General features: G+C 42.1%; 1 protein-coding gene across 5 annotated transcripts in view; it reads right to left on the reverse strand.

The window, feature by feature from the left end:
- LOC311041590 (uncharacterized protein) overlaps positions 1 to 13,623 on the reverse strand; it is a 123,260-nt gene that overhangs the window by 1,594 nt on the left and 108,043 nt on the right. For 4 of the 5 annotated variants that reach the window (XM_084052038.1, XM_084052037.1, XM_084052036.1 and 1 more), the window contains 6 exons: positions 11,174 to 11,314; positions 10,178 to 10,288; positions 9,868 to 10,008; positions 6,591 to 6,707; positions 2,529 to 2,831; positions 1,408 to 1,713 (listed from right to left, as the gene is read on the reverse strand). In XM_084052038.1, the coding sequence (XP_083908164.1) occupies positions 1,408 to 1,713; positions 2,529 to 2,831; positions 6,591 to 6,707; positions 9,868 to 10,008; positions 10,178 to 10,288; positions 11,174 to 11,314 (1,119 nt within the window). Of the gene's footprint in view, positions 1 to 438; positions 788 to 1,407; positions 1,714 to 2,528; positions 2,832 to 6,590; positions 6,708 to 9,867; positions 10,009 to 10,177; positions 10,289 to 11,173; positions 11,315 to 13,623 lie in introns of those variants that run through there. The other variant, XM_084052035.1, reaches the window with a different exon arrangement.

Raw genomic sequence — 13,623 nt, forward strand, 5'->3', positions numbered from 1 at the left:
AGAGAGAGACAGAGAGACAGAGAGACAGAGAGACAGAGAGAGAGAGAGAGAGAGAGAGAGAGAGAGAGAGAGAGAGAGAGAGAGAGAGAGAGACACACACACACACACACACGCACACACACACACACACACACACACACACACACACACACACACACACACACACACACACACACACACACACACACACACACACACACACACACACACACACACACACACACACACACACACACACACACACACACACACACACACACACAGAGAGAGGGGGGGGGGAGAGGATCAATTTCTAATGTTGTAAATATAATGATTGTATATTTAAAGCACTATTTTAAAAGGACATCTATAGATCTATAGATCCCACCATATATCTATAGATCTATAGATCAGACAGACAGACAGACAGACAGACAGACAGACAGACAGACAGACAGACAGACAGACAGTATAGATTAGTATCATTGTTGAAGTCATTGTTTGTTACCTGAACAGATCAGCTCCAGACTGTAGGGGGAAATAAAAGACTCCACTGTTCTAATACACTCCCTCAGTGTAGATTCATCTCCAACACAGGAAGGTATAATCATCCATATAGGTTGACGTGTAGAATAACGTCTCTCTGTAGAAACAGCAGAGCCACAGTCCAGTTGTCTACACACTACAGATGATGACTTATGGTTCCAGTCAGAATCATACACTGGTCTCCACTCTCTCTGGTGTTTCATCTCCAGTCTACCAGCACAGTGACTGCTTCCTCCAGCCAACCTGATGACATCATCAGGCTCTGTACACAGACAATATTAAGCAGTTAGAACTGTATTGTCACTTTCTGCAAAAAACAGCAGATCTGTTTACTCTTACTCTGCTTACTTACTTAACCCTTTAAGACCGGGAAATTATCTCTGTGTCATTTTAACATTTCTTTGGCTATTCAAAAAATAGCAGATCTACAAGCTCATAGCGCGGCACCAAGTGCCGCGCTATGAGCTTGTGGATCTGCTATTTGTTTTTTAAACATGAAGATTTGCCATTTTGAATAGACAAATAAATCTAAAAATGTCAGATTATGTCCCAGTCTAAATGGGTTAAAGTAATGAGTTATTACACTAGGTCAAAGTCAACTTATGGGGAAATTAATGTTTTTGTTAGACCTAGAAATCACATGCAGATAACCATATGTCCTTTAGTCACAAGATGGTTAATATAGCCTAATATTAAGAAATAGATGAGAAGAGGAGGAGAGACCTATTGTCTACTGACAGAATGGCTATAATAATATTACTAATGTGTGTAAAGGAAGAATAGAACAGAGGATTGGAACAGAGATGAGCTCATGAGCACTGCCTGCTTCTGCTATGATGTTTGTAACCTGACTGTACACACACTGTATAGTTTGTCTTTTACCTGAGCAGGTGAGTCCAACAGTCTTGTCAGGTGAGCAGGTGTTTCTAGTTGAGTCTGAGGTTCTACAGTCCAGGAGAACAGACTCACTGCCTTCACACTGGAACTCTTTGGTCCACATTGGAGCCTTCACTTCTCCATAGAGCGCCCCCTGGAGGACTGAAGGAGCCCCACAGTCAAGCTGCCTACAGACCACCTCTGCATCCTGCTGGTCAAAGTCACCTTCACACACTGAGACCCACGACTGATTAGACTTCACCTCCACTCTGCCTGAACACACACTAGTCCCATTCACCAACCTCACTGACCCTGGAGAGAGAGAGAGAGAGAGAGAGAGAGAGAGAGAGAGAGAGAGAGAGAGAGAGAGAGAGAGAGAGAGAGAGAGAGAGACAGAGAGAGACAGAGAGAGACAGAGAGAGACAGAGAGAGAGAGAGAGAGACAGAGAGAGACAGAGAGAGAGAGAGAGAGAGAGAGAGAGAGAGAGAGAGAGAGAGAGAGAGAAAGAAAGAGAGGATAGAGAGAGAGAATCATAGAGAGAGGGAGAGAGAGAGAGAGGGGGGGATGAGCGAGAGGAGAGAGAGAGAAAGAGAGAGACGCACGAACGCACGCACGCACGCACGCACGCACGCACGCACGCACGCACGCACGCACGCAGGCAGGCAGGCAGGTAGGCACACACACACACACACACACACACACACACACACACACACACACACACACACACACACACACACACACACACACACACACACACACACACACACACACACACACACACACACAGAGAAACAGCGTGATAGAGGGGAGAGAGAGAGAGAGAGAGAGAGAGAGAGAGAGAGAGAGAGAGAGAGAGAGAGAGAGAGAGAGAGAGGGGGAGAGAGAGAGAGAGAGGGGGGAGAGAGAGAGAGAGAGAGAGAGAGGTGGGGAAAGAGGATCAATTTCTAATGTTGTAAATATAATGATTCTATATTTAGAGCACTATTTTAAAAGGACATCTATAGATCTATAGATCAGACAGACAGACAGACAGACAGACAGACAGACAGACAGACAGACAGACAGACAGACAGACAGACAGACAGTATAGATTAGTATCATTGTTGAAGTCATTGTTTGTTACCTGAACAGATCAGCTCCAGACTGATGGAGGAGTCAGTACCAGACCTCACTGTTACACTACACTCCCTCAGTGTAGATTCATCTCCAACACAGGAAGGATTAATATACCATACAGGTTGATGTGTAGAACCAGGTCTCTCTGTAGAAACAGCAGAGCCACAGTCCAGTTGTCTACACACTACAGATGATGACTTATGGTTCCAGTAGTTAGGGTAATCATCATCCACTGGTCTCCACTCTCTCTGGTGTTTCATCTCCAGTCTACCAGCACAGTGACTGCTTCCTCCAACCAACCTGACAGGCTCTGTACACAGACAATATTAAGCAGTTAGAACTGTATTGTCTCTATTGTACAATTAACTTTCTGCAAAAAACAGCAGATCTGTTTACTCTTACTCTGCTTACTTACTTAACCCTTTAAGACCGGGAAATTATCTCTGTGTCATTTTAACATTTCTTTGGCTATTCAAAAAATAGCAGATCTACAAGCTCATAGCGCGGCACAGAGTGCCGCGCTATGAGCTTGTGGATCTGCTATTTGTTATTATATTATTAGTTATATAATAGGTATAGTTATATAATAAGTATAACTTATTATATTATCATTAACCACTTGAACCCTACTAGCATCCCTATTCTGAGTGGAACATTAGTCAACAATAGCAGATATACAAGCTCACAAATATTACAATTCTCAGTTAGCTGAGAGAGAGATGAAGATGATGACTTCAGGTTCCAGTCATAATAACCATCATCCACTGGTCTCCACTCTCTCTGGTGTTTCATCTCCAGTCTACCAGCACAGTGACTAGCTCCTCCCACCAACCTGATGACATCATCAGGCTCTGTACACAGACAATATTAAGCAGTTAGAACTGTATTGTCTCTATTCTACAATTAACTTTCTGCAGAAAAAAGCAGGTCTGTAAGCTCACGACTCATCACAATACAAGCTTGTAGATCTACTATTTTCAGTGATGATTGTAGTGACAGAAGAACCTCTGCAGGAGAGTAAGAAAGGCCTCTGGATTAGAGGCCTAGGGCCGGGAACGCATCTCTGTGTCATTTTAACATTTCTTTGGCTATTAAAAAAATTGCAGATCCACAAGCTCATAGCGCGGCATCGAGTGCCGCGCTAGGACCTGGGGAACATAGGTACGGTCCCCGGTCAGGGCATTCCACACTTTGGTGGCAGTGCAGTACAGCGACCATTTACCCATGTTTGTTCTATAGGTGGGGGGTACCAGGTCGTTGTTGTTGCTCCCTTAATTTGATTTGCACAACAGAATATAAATACACATACATACGTAATATGTGTGTATACATTTCCAATGGAAAGATGACCTATAGTTGTTGTGCCGGTGAGGTAAGAAACCCTAGAGGGGCTTATGCGAGAACCTCACCGTTTACATTACATACAATTAGAATGTATTAATATATGAAAAAATCACACCCTGTGTGAAGGTAGCGGCGCCTTGATACATTTTGTCATCGATATGTGTTTATAATGTGTTTATAGCCATGTGTCACGTGAAGCTTGTCCAATCACTTTGTTGACGGGTCTGACCAATCAGAACGTTGACGGAAAAGCCAGGTATAGAGCAGCGCCAGCGCCGCTAAAAATCACACCCAGTGTGAGGATGGCGGTGTGGTGGTCATCACAGTGGTTATCAGAGTGATAGAAGTTCACTTAAAGAAAAGTCATCGTGTGTCTCACTAGCCAATCGAATTGGAGCACTATGTTACTGTTGTTATTTAACAATGGTCATCACGGTGAGCACAATGGGTGACTCACTTAAAAACAAGAACAGGAGACCTGGTTCTGCCAGACCCAGGCTAAGCTGGACTTCACATGACGTGTCAGCCTGTGTCTATGCCTAACCCTTTGTGTCTTACAGTATACCATCTGTATTTGTACTTGTGACATAATAGTGATGTGTCATGAGTAGTCTATGCCTATTTATTCATGCAGAAGAAACCTAACCACAAACGGACATACCATGTATGGACGAAATGGTGACAAAGGCTCATGTAGGCCATACCTTTCAGGTCTGGGAAAAAACATGAATGTGTATTTTTAAGTGCATAGTCCTATTTATAGGGCTATGCACATGTGTCATGTGTCTCGTTAGCCAATCACAGTGCTGAATAGAGTCAGCCAATAGAGTCAGCCAATCACAGTGCAGCTGGTGGTCATCACAGTGATGACCACATCACAGTGATGACCACATCACAGTGATGACCACACTTGAAGAAAAGTATAGATTTGCATTGAATTTGTAGGGGTTAGGGGTGTACGATGGGTGACCAATCACGGTGCAGGATTAGGGGTGTACTGTGGTGGCCAATCACAGTGCAGCAAATGTCCCAACCTCAATTATAGGGGCGGTTACACCGCCCAAAAATAAAACAGATGATAAAGTAAAAGAAAAGAAAAGGGGACATTTTGAGCGGAGAAGAGCCGGGAGGATCCAGTGTTGTGGCCCACTGACAGCAGGGGACTGGCTGCAGGTTACTGGTTGCCGGCTAGCTGGCCCTAAAGCCATGCACGTGCACACATAGACATCAAAGGGGGCTTGAGCCCCTGCCCTTTTGTCTGTCGGTAAAAAGTGCCCTTGTCTCCTCTGACTGTAAACTGTAGAAACCCCTGCGCGCCCGTTGGCCTCGCACCTGCAGTAAAGCTTACTAATTGAGCCCCGTGCCGTGCAGTGCTCGCGCAGAATTATAGTTGATTTACAAGCTCACAACGCGTCGCAACGCCAGGCATTGTGAGCTTGTGGATCGGCTATTTTTTGGGTGCGCGATACCGCCCGGCAAACGAAGTATATTATACACAATCGAGACCTAACTGAGGGCACAACTGAACGCAGTGAATGCACGCAGAACACGGACCAATTGTTTGAGACAGATTAGGTATGTATCATGGACAAAAAAAAAATATACATAGCTGTTAATTTGAAATTACTTGTCAAGCAGGAGCCTATATATATCTCTCTCTCCCTCTCTCTCTCTCTCTCGCTCTCTCTGTCTGTGTCAGCAGCAGTGGTGGGAAAAGTACTCAATTTCTTTACTTAAGTAAAAGTACTCATTATACAGAAGAATAAGTGGCGTCGTTAGGCGGGGGTTTCGGTGGCTATAGCCACCAATGTTTTATCCAAAGCCACCAATAAAAAAAAATATTAAAAAAAGTTTTTTTTAATGTTTTTTATTATATATCTATAACCCTAACCTAACCCTAAAACCGAAATAAAGTAACAAAAAACGGGTAAAAAAGTACCCGAATCCGACGAATATCCGCAAAATTTCGCGCGCGCGCTTCGCGCGCAGGGGGGACACATGCACGCGCGTCCGTGCATGTGCCCTTTTGAAATTCCAGCCCCTGCCTCTCCAAATCTCTCTGCACGTCTCTGCCTAAAGCCGCCAGCTAACCAGAAAGTTGAGAGAAGCGGCCCCAGCCAACAAGGGCTAACCGCACCAAGACAGTTGTAAGAAAGTCTGGGATGGAGGTCCAGGAAAGAACTCTTGGTTGCAGTGTTCTTTGGCAATGGTAGCCAGTGGGTCAGTGGAGCCAGCAGGTAAGTGAGCATTTGACTGAAATAATTATCCAGTTGAGGTCCGATAAGGATGTGATAAAAGCTAAAACTAGTAGAAAAGTCAAATCACTTTGCCACAAAACAATAAAAAGTTCTGGATCACTCTCAAACTAAACTAGAACTCAGAACTCAGTTTAGTACAGCAGATTAATGGAAAATTTGATAAGAATCGTTTATGATGCAAGCATGACATTTGGCACAAACACTCGGTAAGGGCGACTCTTATGGAATTGGTCGCTGGCCACTAAAAAATACAATCCATTTTTTAAAGATAGCCGCCACCTAAGTGGAGCAGATAGTGATAGAAGCTTTCAGGTTGTGAAACAAGGATGAATTTGGCACAAATACTCTGTAAGGGCCACTCTTATGGAAAAGGCGCTGGCTACTCAAAAAATATTAGCATTTGTAAAGAATAAGTTGTTTCTTATATACAAATATTTGTATCCATAACTTTATTTTGAAATACTTACCCGTTTTAGCTGATGTTGTTGTTGTTGTTGTCATCGGTGTTGGTGCTGCTGCTGTTGTTTTTATGGTGGTAGTGCTGGCTGTAGTATTTTGTCGTGTTGTAGCAGTCGTTGTTGGGTCTAAAAGGATACATGTGCTATTATTGTACTGTGAACCTAATGTATAAAAGTGCTTCAAAACATGTTTTTCCCCAAATCTTTCTTAGAAGCAGCGAACAAACAGACGCCAACGTCCTCTCACGTGTTAAATACAGTTTGAGTGTAACTGTACATGGATCCTCAATAGTGTTGTGTTGAAAAATAGGAGATAATGTGCTTTGTTTCTCCTGTTTGCTGCTATTGACATTCACAGGGTAGGAATGAGTAAGTGTATGAGTGTGGTGTAATAGCAATGTGGCATTCTATACAGGTAAATGTAAGATGAAGCTACAGTCTGCTTCAAGATCTGCTGACATACTATTAGGTCTCCTACAGCCTACGGTCTTTCACTCAGTCCTATAAGTGTTGATGTCAGAACCCCTTCACCTGTCACCAGAATGTCATGTGTTTGCTCATTTATTTCAGACAATCCTGAATAAGTAGCCATATACGGCCATCTGTCATCACAGTGTTGTATCTATTTTATGTCACTCTGAATAAGAGGGGTTGAAAAGATGTTCTGGGAGATTGTGCTATATTGTGCTATAATCTCTGGGAGCGCTCTCTAAATTAACAGCTGAAAACATTCCTTTTTATGGAAGTCAGTTTTTTTCTTGTAAGTTCTAAGAATTCTATGACAGTGTCATAGATGTTCTTCCCGTTTTATATTCATTAAGTGTGCCTGCCATGCAATGGCAAAACACTTATTGTAATTTAATAAATTCTTTATTTATTATTTATATTTATCCGTCCCACGATTTTCGGCGTGTCAATTCGGCCGCACAGTTGAGAAAAGCCCGGCAATATTTACATCAAAACGTGCGCCTCTGCCGGGACTAGTGTGATATTACTTGTCTTGCCGTTTCGCATTACCACAATGCCGAAAAACGCCATTGACTTTCAATGGTGGAAAACATTAAAATCAACTTACTTTGGAGCCACATAACTGTTGCGTAGAAACATGATTTAAACGTTAAACAGCACACAAGAACAGCGACTTTATTGTGGTTCAAACTGTATTCCAATATGTCGTTCTGTGATATATTGCACTTTTACCTTAGCGCTAGCTATGCTCTTGGTTGCTTGTTATTGGAGAAAATGCACTTATAACCTCTGGTGATTAGTAGCTTTCGTTCCCTACCTTTGTTGATTGCACTTATTGTAAGTCGCTTTGGATAAAAGCGTCTGCTAAATGACTGTAATGTAATGTAATGTTCTTTCCGCAATCGCAGTTAAACTTTTTAGATTTTTGAAGTCTTGAAGTCTACAGTGCTTAATGATATCAACCAGAGGGGAGGCACATCTAAAATTGTTCCGGTAATGTTCCAAACAACTTTTGTATAGAACTGTACTTCCTGTGCTTTTTTTGCAAACTGTTAATTAAGTATTCAATCAATCACCTCGTCCTCACAGTCAAAATATGTACTTTACGCGCAGGAGTCTATCCCTGTTTCACAATGCGCTAGATCCCTGGAAGACGGATTGCTGAGGTGGAGCGCAACACCTACCATCAGCTCCTAGTACTTAGTGCACGACTTGACACACCCAAGCTGTGCCACTCATTCACAGTCATCACATTTGACCGCAACAAATAGGACAGGTCCGGACTAAAATAACACATAGCCTTTTTTTACTACTTATATTGATCCCAAATGACTGGCCATGGGGTCTATTTGCAGAATCACCCCTGCATGTCAGACAGTTTCCCCATCAGCCCTCATAGCATAGAGTGGAGGCCATAAGCATATCACTACTTATGCTTTAAAATGTAAAGGCAATGTTGTTGAACAACGAATGAGGAATATGAACTAACTGAACTGCTATTATATATATACATATATATATATATATATATTTATACACACAAAATGAGGCTACAGTATGACAGGTACAGTGCAGTACAATGACCAACGGTTAGAAAAGTCAGATTAATAACTATTTCCACGGCTGCATTCGTGAAGCTGTCCGTGGGTTTTATTGTGTTGTTGAAGTAGGCTACGGTATGCGAGAGGACGCTATTTCTTAACCTTCTCTGTCCGTTCGAGTTTTAATTGAGCGACTTTTGGTTACTTTTGAAAAGCAATATATGAATTGCACGTATAGCTACAGGATAATATTGGTTTCATCATAGTATGTGCCGCAGTTGTTTTGCTTGTAACATCATCTTGCACCATTATCTCTTTACTTCAGGACAGGGTGGACATGGTTCTAACATTAGACCGGTAACAGGACTTCTACTTGTGTACACATAAATGTGCAGTTACTATTCCACCATATTCAGGAACAATCAAATAATACTACAACTAAAATCACCCATAATGCTGAGGCCCTTTTGGTCGAAGGCCCCTGGCCCAATGGTAAATCCGGCTCTGCTTATTGTGAGCTTTTTTTTTAGAATACCCATAGTATAAAATAGGATTGAAGTGTTAGAGAAAGTAATAGTGAAAATAGCTCCACCGCTTCACTTCAGAACACTTTGTGAGCTTGTACATATGCAATTTGTACTAGTTCCATAATAAAACTGGCTATGGGCGGGTGGGCAGACCAATGGTGGACGTCACCAACGTAACATGCAGACCTGCGAGGCGCACCGTTGGTCTGATCTGCACCAAACTTTGTACCAACACTGTTCAGGGATCTGCCATGAGAAAAAACGTCCCCAGGGGCCCCTGGATGCCAGAGGTGCACCGTTGCTCCAATACGTGTTAAACTTGGCAAAAGCACTGTTCAGGGGTCTGCCATGACAATAGTCACACCAGGGGCCATGTTTGGGGCCCCTAGGGGCTAAAGGAACACTGTTGATCCAATCCATATCAAACATGGCACACACAGGCACTGTTCAGGGGTCTGCCATGACAATAGTCAGACAAAAACAACTACATTTCACACATATGGAGCTCTAGAGCAGTGTTACAGCAGTACAACATTTCAAATGGCCAGAATAGAACTCAGTGACCATTGTTCTGATCAGTGAAATAAAGGACTGGATGCTTCAAATCTAGTTTTGAAAAAGGGCATAATTCATGATGTATTGTTGTAAGTTTGATTCTCAGGGAGTGTTTTGGGTCTGGAGATGAAAGAGTTTGGGAAGCCCTGCATGTGTGTTAGCACAGTTTAATGTCAGGTATAGCAGAACACTCACCGATCTCAAAGTTCTCATCTAAGTTTGTGATATTTGCTCGTCCGCAATTAATATCCTCAGGTCCTCCAGTTATCCACCTACAAACCTCAGATCCTTCATCATCGATTGTGTCACTGTCGCCGATCTCAACAATAGAAAGGCCTGCAAGAAACAAGGAAAGATAAATATCAGTACACACACACACACACACACACACACACACACACACACACACACACACACACACACACACACACACACACACACACACACACACACACACACACACACACACACACACACACACACACACACACACACAGAACCTCACCAAGATAGTCCTTTCTATTTTGCTGGTCTTGTTGCCCATCTGTGTTCTGGTAGACCATGTCTTTTATTTGATCCACAATAGATTTAGGTGAAGGTCCAGTTGTATTGATTCCTGCATCCAACAGAAACCAAGATGATGAGTTGATACACATTCCATCACAGCCTTCACAATCAGAATACTAATTACTTTTACTGGTAAAAAGGGGGGGGGGGGGGGGGGGTCCATATCCCCCTTATGGTCATTCATTGTTATGTCCAGTGGGGATTTATTATCTCTGTCAGGCCAAACGTGTTAGTGGGAACCATTAGGGTCTTACAAAGTATTTAGTACAAAGAGAAATATAAATATAGACAGTTTCTGTCCTGAAATAGAGTCAACATGTGCCTGAATCTTAATAATGTTGAAATTATTTATAAAAAATAGTGTATTTGTCTGTATGTTGTTTAGTTCAAGAGTTATGGTATTTTATATTATCTCCATCTTATGGTTTAGGATGGGGATAGGTGTAAGAAAGGGTTAAAATGAACCCCATGGGACATTAGTTGACCTGGGCAACAAGATGAAATCTTAACTAGACACCATTAGGGTCCTAAAAAACTAAAATAAAAGTTTATTAAAATGGACCCTCTCCCCTGCCCTACTACTATGTGGCCGAGACTATGTTTTCGCCCCTGTCCGTGTGTCCGTGTGTCATTCTGTCTGTGAGCAGCTAATCTCCGGCACCGTTGGACCGATCAACGTGAAACTGTGCACACACACTCCCTGGATGCCAGAGCAGAACCTCTGCCCCAAATGTTTCAAAGGCCTGTTATAGCACCACCAGGAGGCCGAGTCTAAAGATTTTGTCACGCCAATCGGTACACATTATATCTAAAGTCATTGATATATCATGTCCACTTTTTTACCTTGTAAACCTGTGATGTGACAATAAACCTGATTCTGATTACTGTTACTGTTAGTATTCTACTGTTAGTAAAATGGAGTTACAGTTCTTACCGTCTGCCACGATGATGATTTCATGACGCTGATGTACAAACTGTTCTTTAGTGTCTTCCTTCATCTTTGCCATTCTCTTTTTGATCTCTGTAAATGCCAAATGCAGGTTGGTCCCAGCATCCCCTCTGCCTGGGAGGCTCCCTGTGAGGCAAATGTGTGATATAATGATGATGATAATGATAATGAATTTATTTGTAGTGCTTTTCCAAACAATGTTACAAAGTGCTTTATAGATATGTTAAAAAACTGTGGAAAACCAAGCAATAAAAACAACACATTATCAACAGCATAAACAATATACAGCAGTAGAAGTGCCAATTGAAATATGTGTTTTCAGATTTTTTTTTTAAAGAAAGCACCGATTGCGCTGGCCTCAGATTCTCAGGGAGTGCGTTCCAAAGCCGAGGGGCCTGTACCGAAAAAGCCAGATCACCCCGAGTAGCGAGGTGTGTCATAGGAACGACCCATAGAGCCTTACCTGAGGATCGTAGGCTGCGCTCCAGCTTGTAGGGCTCCAGCATATCTATAACGTACTTAGGAGCCTGTCCATGCAGGGCTTTAAAAGTTAAAAGGTACATCTTAAAATCGCTTCTGAAGCTTACAGGTTACCAGTGGAGAGCAGCCAATATAGGAGTGATATAGTCACGCTTCTTAGTGTTTGTTAACAGTAAAGCGGTAGAGTTCTGAACTAATTGAAGACGGGATACAACTTTTTTGCTAAGGCCGAAGTATAGGGAGTTGCAGTAATCTGGGCATGAAGAAACAAAAGCATGAATGACTTGTTCAAGGTCTGCAAATGACAGAAAGTACCTACTTTTGGTCCTTAACTGAAAGCAAGATTGGACATTAAAGGAGAGATTGGAATAAAAAATCACGCACAGGTTACGGGCTGATGACTTACGTTGGAGGATAGTGTGCCAAGTTCTGAGTGGAAAGGTTGAGTGTTTGAGGGTCAAATACAAGTATTTCTGACTTTGCTTTGTTAAGCTGGAGAACATTTTTGGTACATCTCGTCCTTGATGTCGGACAGACATGACAGAAGGCGGGACATATTACCAGAGACACAGTTTTAGGGGGATTTACAGCTGTGCGTCATCAGCAAAACAGTGAGAATTAATACGTGTGTGTGTGTGCGGATTATGTTGCCAATAAGGAAGCATATACATTTAAATAATAAGCCCAGAATTGAACCCTGGGGAACATGTTAGGGGAGCCCCAATGAGGAAGCCTCCCCAATTACCACAGATAAATCTCTATCTGTAAGATAGGAGCGAAAACAATCGGGCGCTACCTCATTGATTCCAACCCAATTCTATCTTTTCTAAATGTTTTGATAAGAAACACAGTTTAGAGATCAATACTAGGGGATCCTATTTAAAAAAAGGTTGGACCAGGGCACTTTTCAGGCTTGTGGGAAATGAGCCTGTGGCGAGGGAGCAGTAATAATAGTAAAAATAGTTAAAATAGTGGGACCAGCTGTTACTAAAATCTCCTTACAGTTTACAGTTTTAATTTTAATTTGAACTCTTAATCCAGAGTGATTTACAGTAAGCAAGGACACAAGATAATACATCATAATACACATAATACATCAAATGCATAAAAATAGTAATCTAATAATAAAGTAATACATAAGTAAACCAAGAACCTATCATCAGCCTACATTGAAACTATACACACTATAGCAGGGGTGGGCAACTTTGATGATGAGAGGGGGACACTATATTTCCACACTCACTCCAGAGGGCCACATTGCATATACTGTCTCGCCGTATTTTTTTCGCCATTCTATGTCACACAAAAGTAACAAAAATAGCTGATCTACAAGCTCAAAACACGTTGCGCTGTGATGCGTTTTGAGTTACATTTTTGTTTAATTTCAAATGCATTTAGTTATACTTATGTTGTTAACTTTATGAACTTAAATACAAATACATCGGACATAAAACAGACAATAGAAATGTAATACTAGTCATTAAGCTACTAATTTAGAATGAAGTAATTAAAGCGGGTCATGTTTGCATATTTGGAGTTGTAACAGCTGAAATCAATAATATATCAGTAATCCGATATTAACCTGCGGGACATATTAAGTGAAGGTGGGGGCCGCATGTCGGCCAGGCCAACAATGACCTGGCAATCTGTCTACATAACATGCTATCTACGTTACATTTTAGCCTTTGCATAATCCTGCAAGGTCAACAAGGCTAGGAGGGCAAGTGCTACGGGCTGAGGTGGAGTCTGAAGAGGCGAGTCTTCAGATTACAGCAGAAGATTGGGAGGAGGAGTGTGTAAAAGGTGGCAGCTGGTTACCACCTCACACTAAGTTCAAACTTAGCCTAGTTATAGCTTAAATGGCTTTACAAAAAACATTTAGACCAGGAAAGTATCTGTGTCATTTTTAGATTTATTTGGCTATTCAAAAATAGCAGATCTACAAGCTCATAGTG

This window comes from Gymnoscopelus microlampas (assembly GCF_963454915.1).
Source record: "Gymnoscopelus microlampas genome assembly, chromosome: 3".
In the NCBI taxonomy this organism is placed as follows: Eukaryota; Metazoa; Chordata; class Actinopteri; order Myctophiformes; family Myctophidae; genus Gymnoscopelus; species Gymnoscopelus microlampas.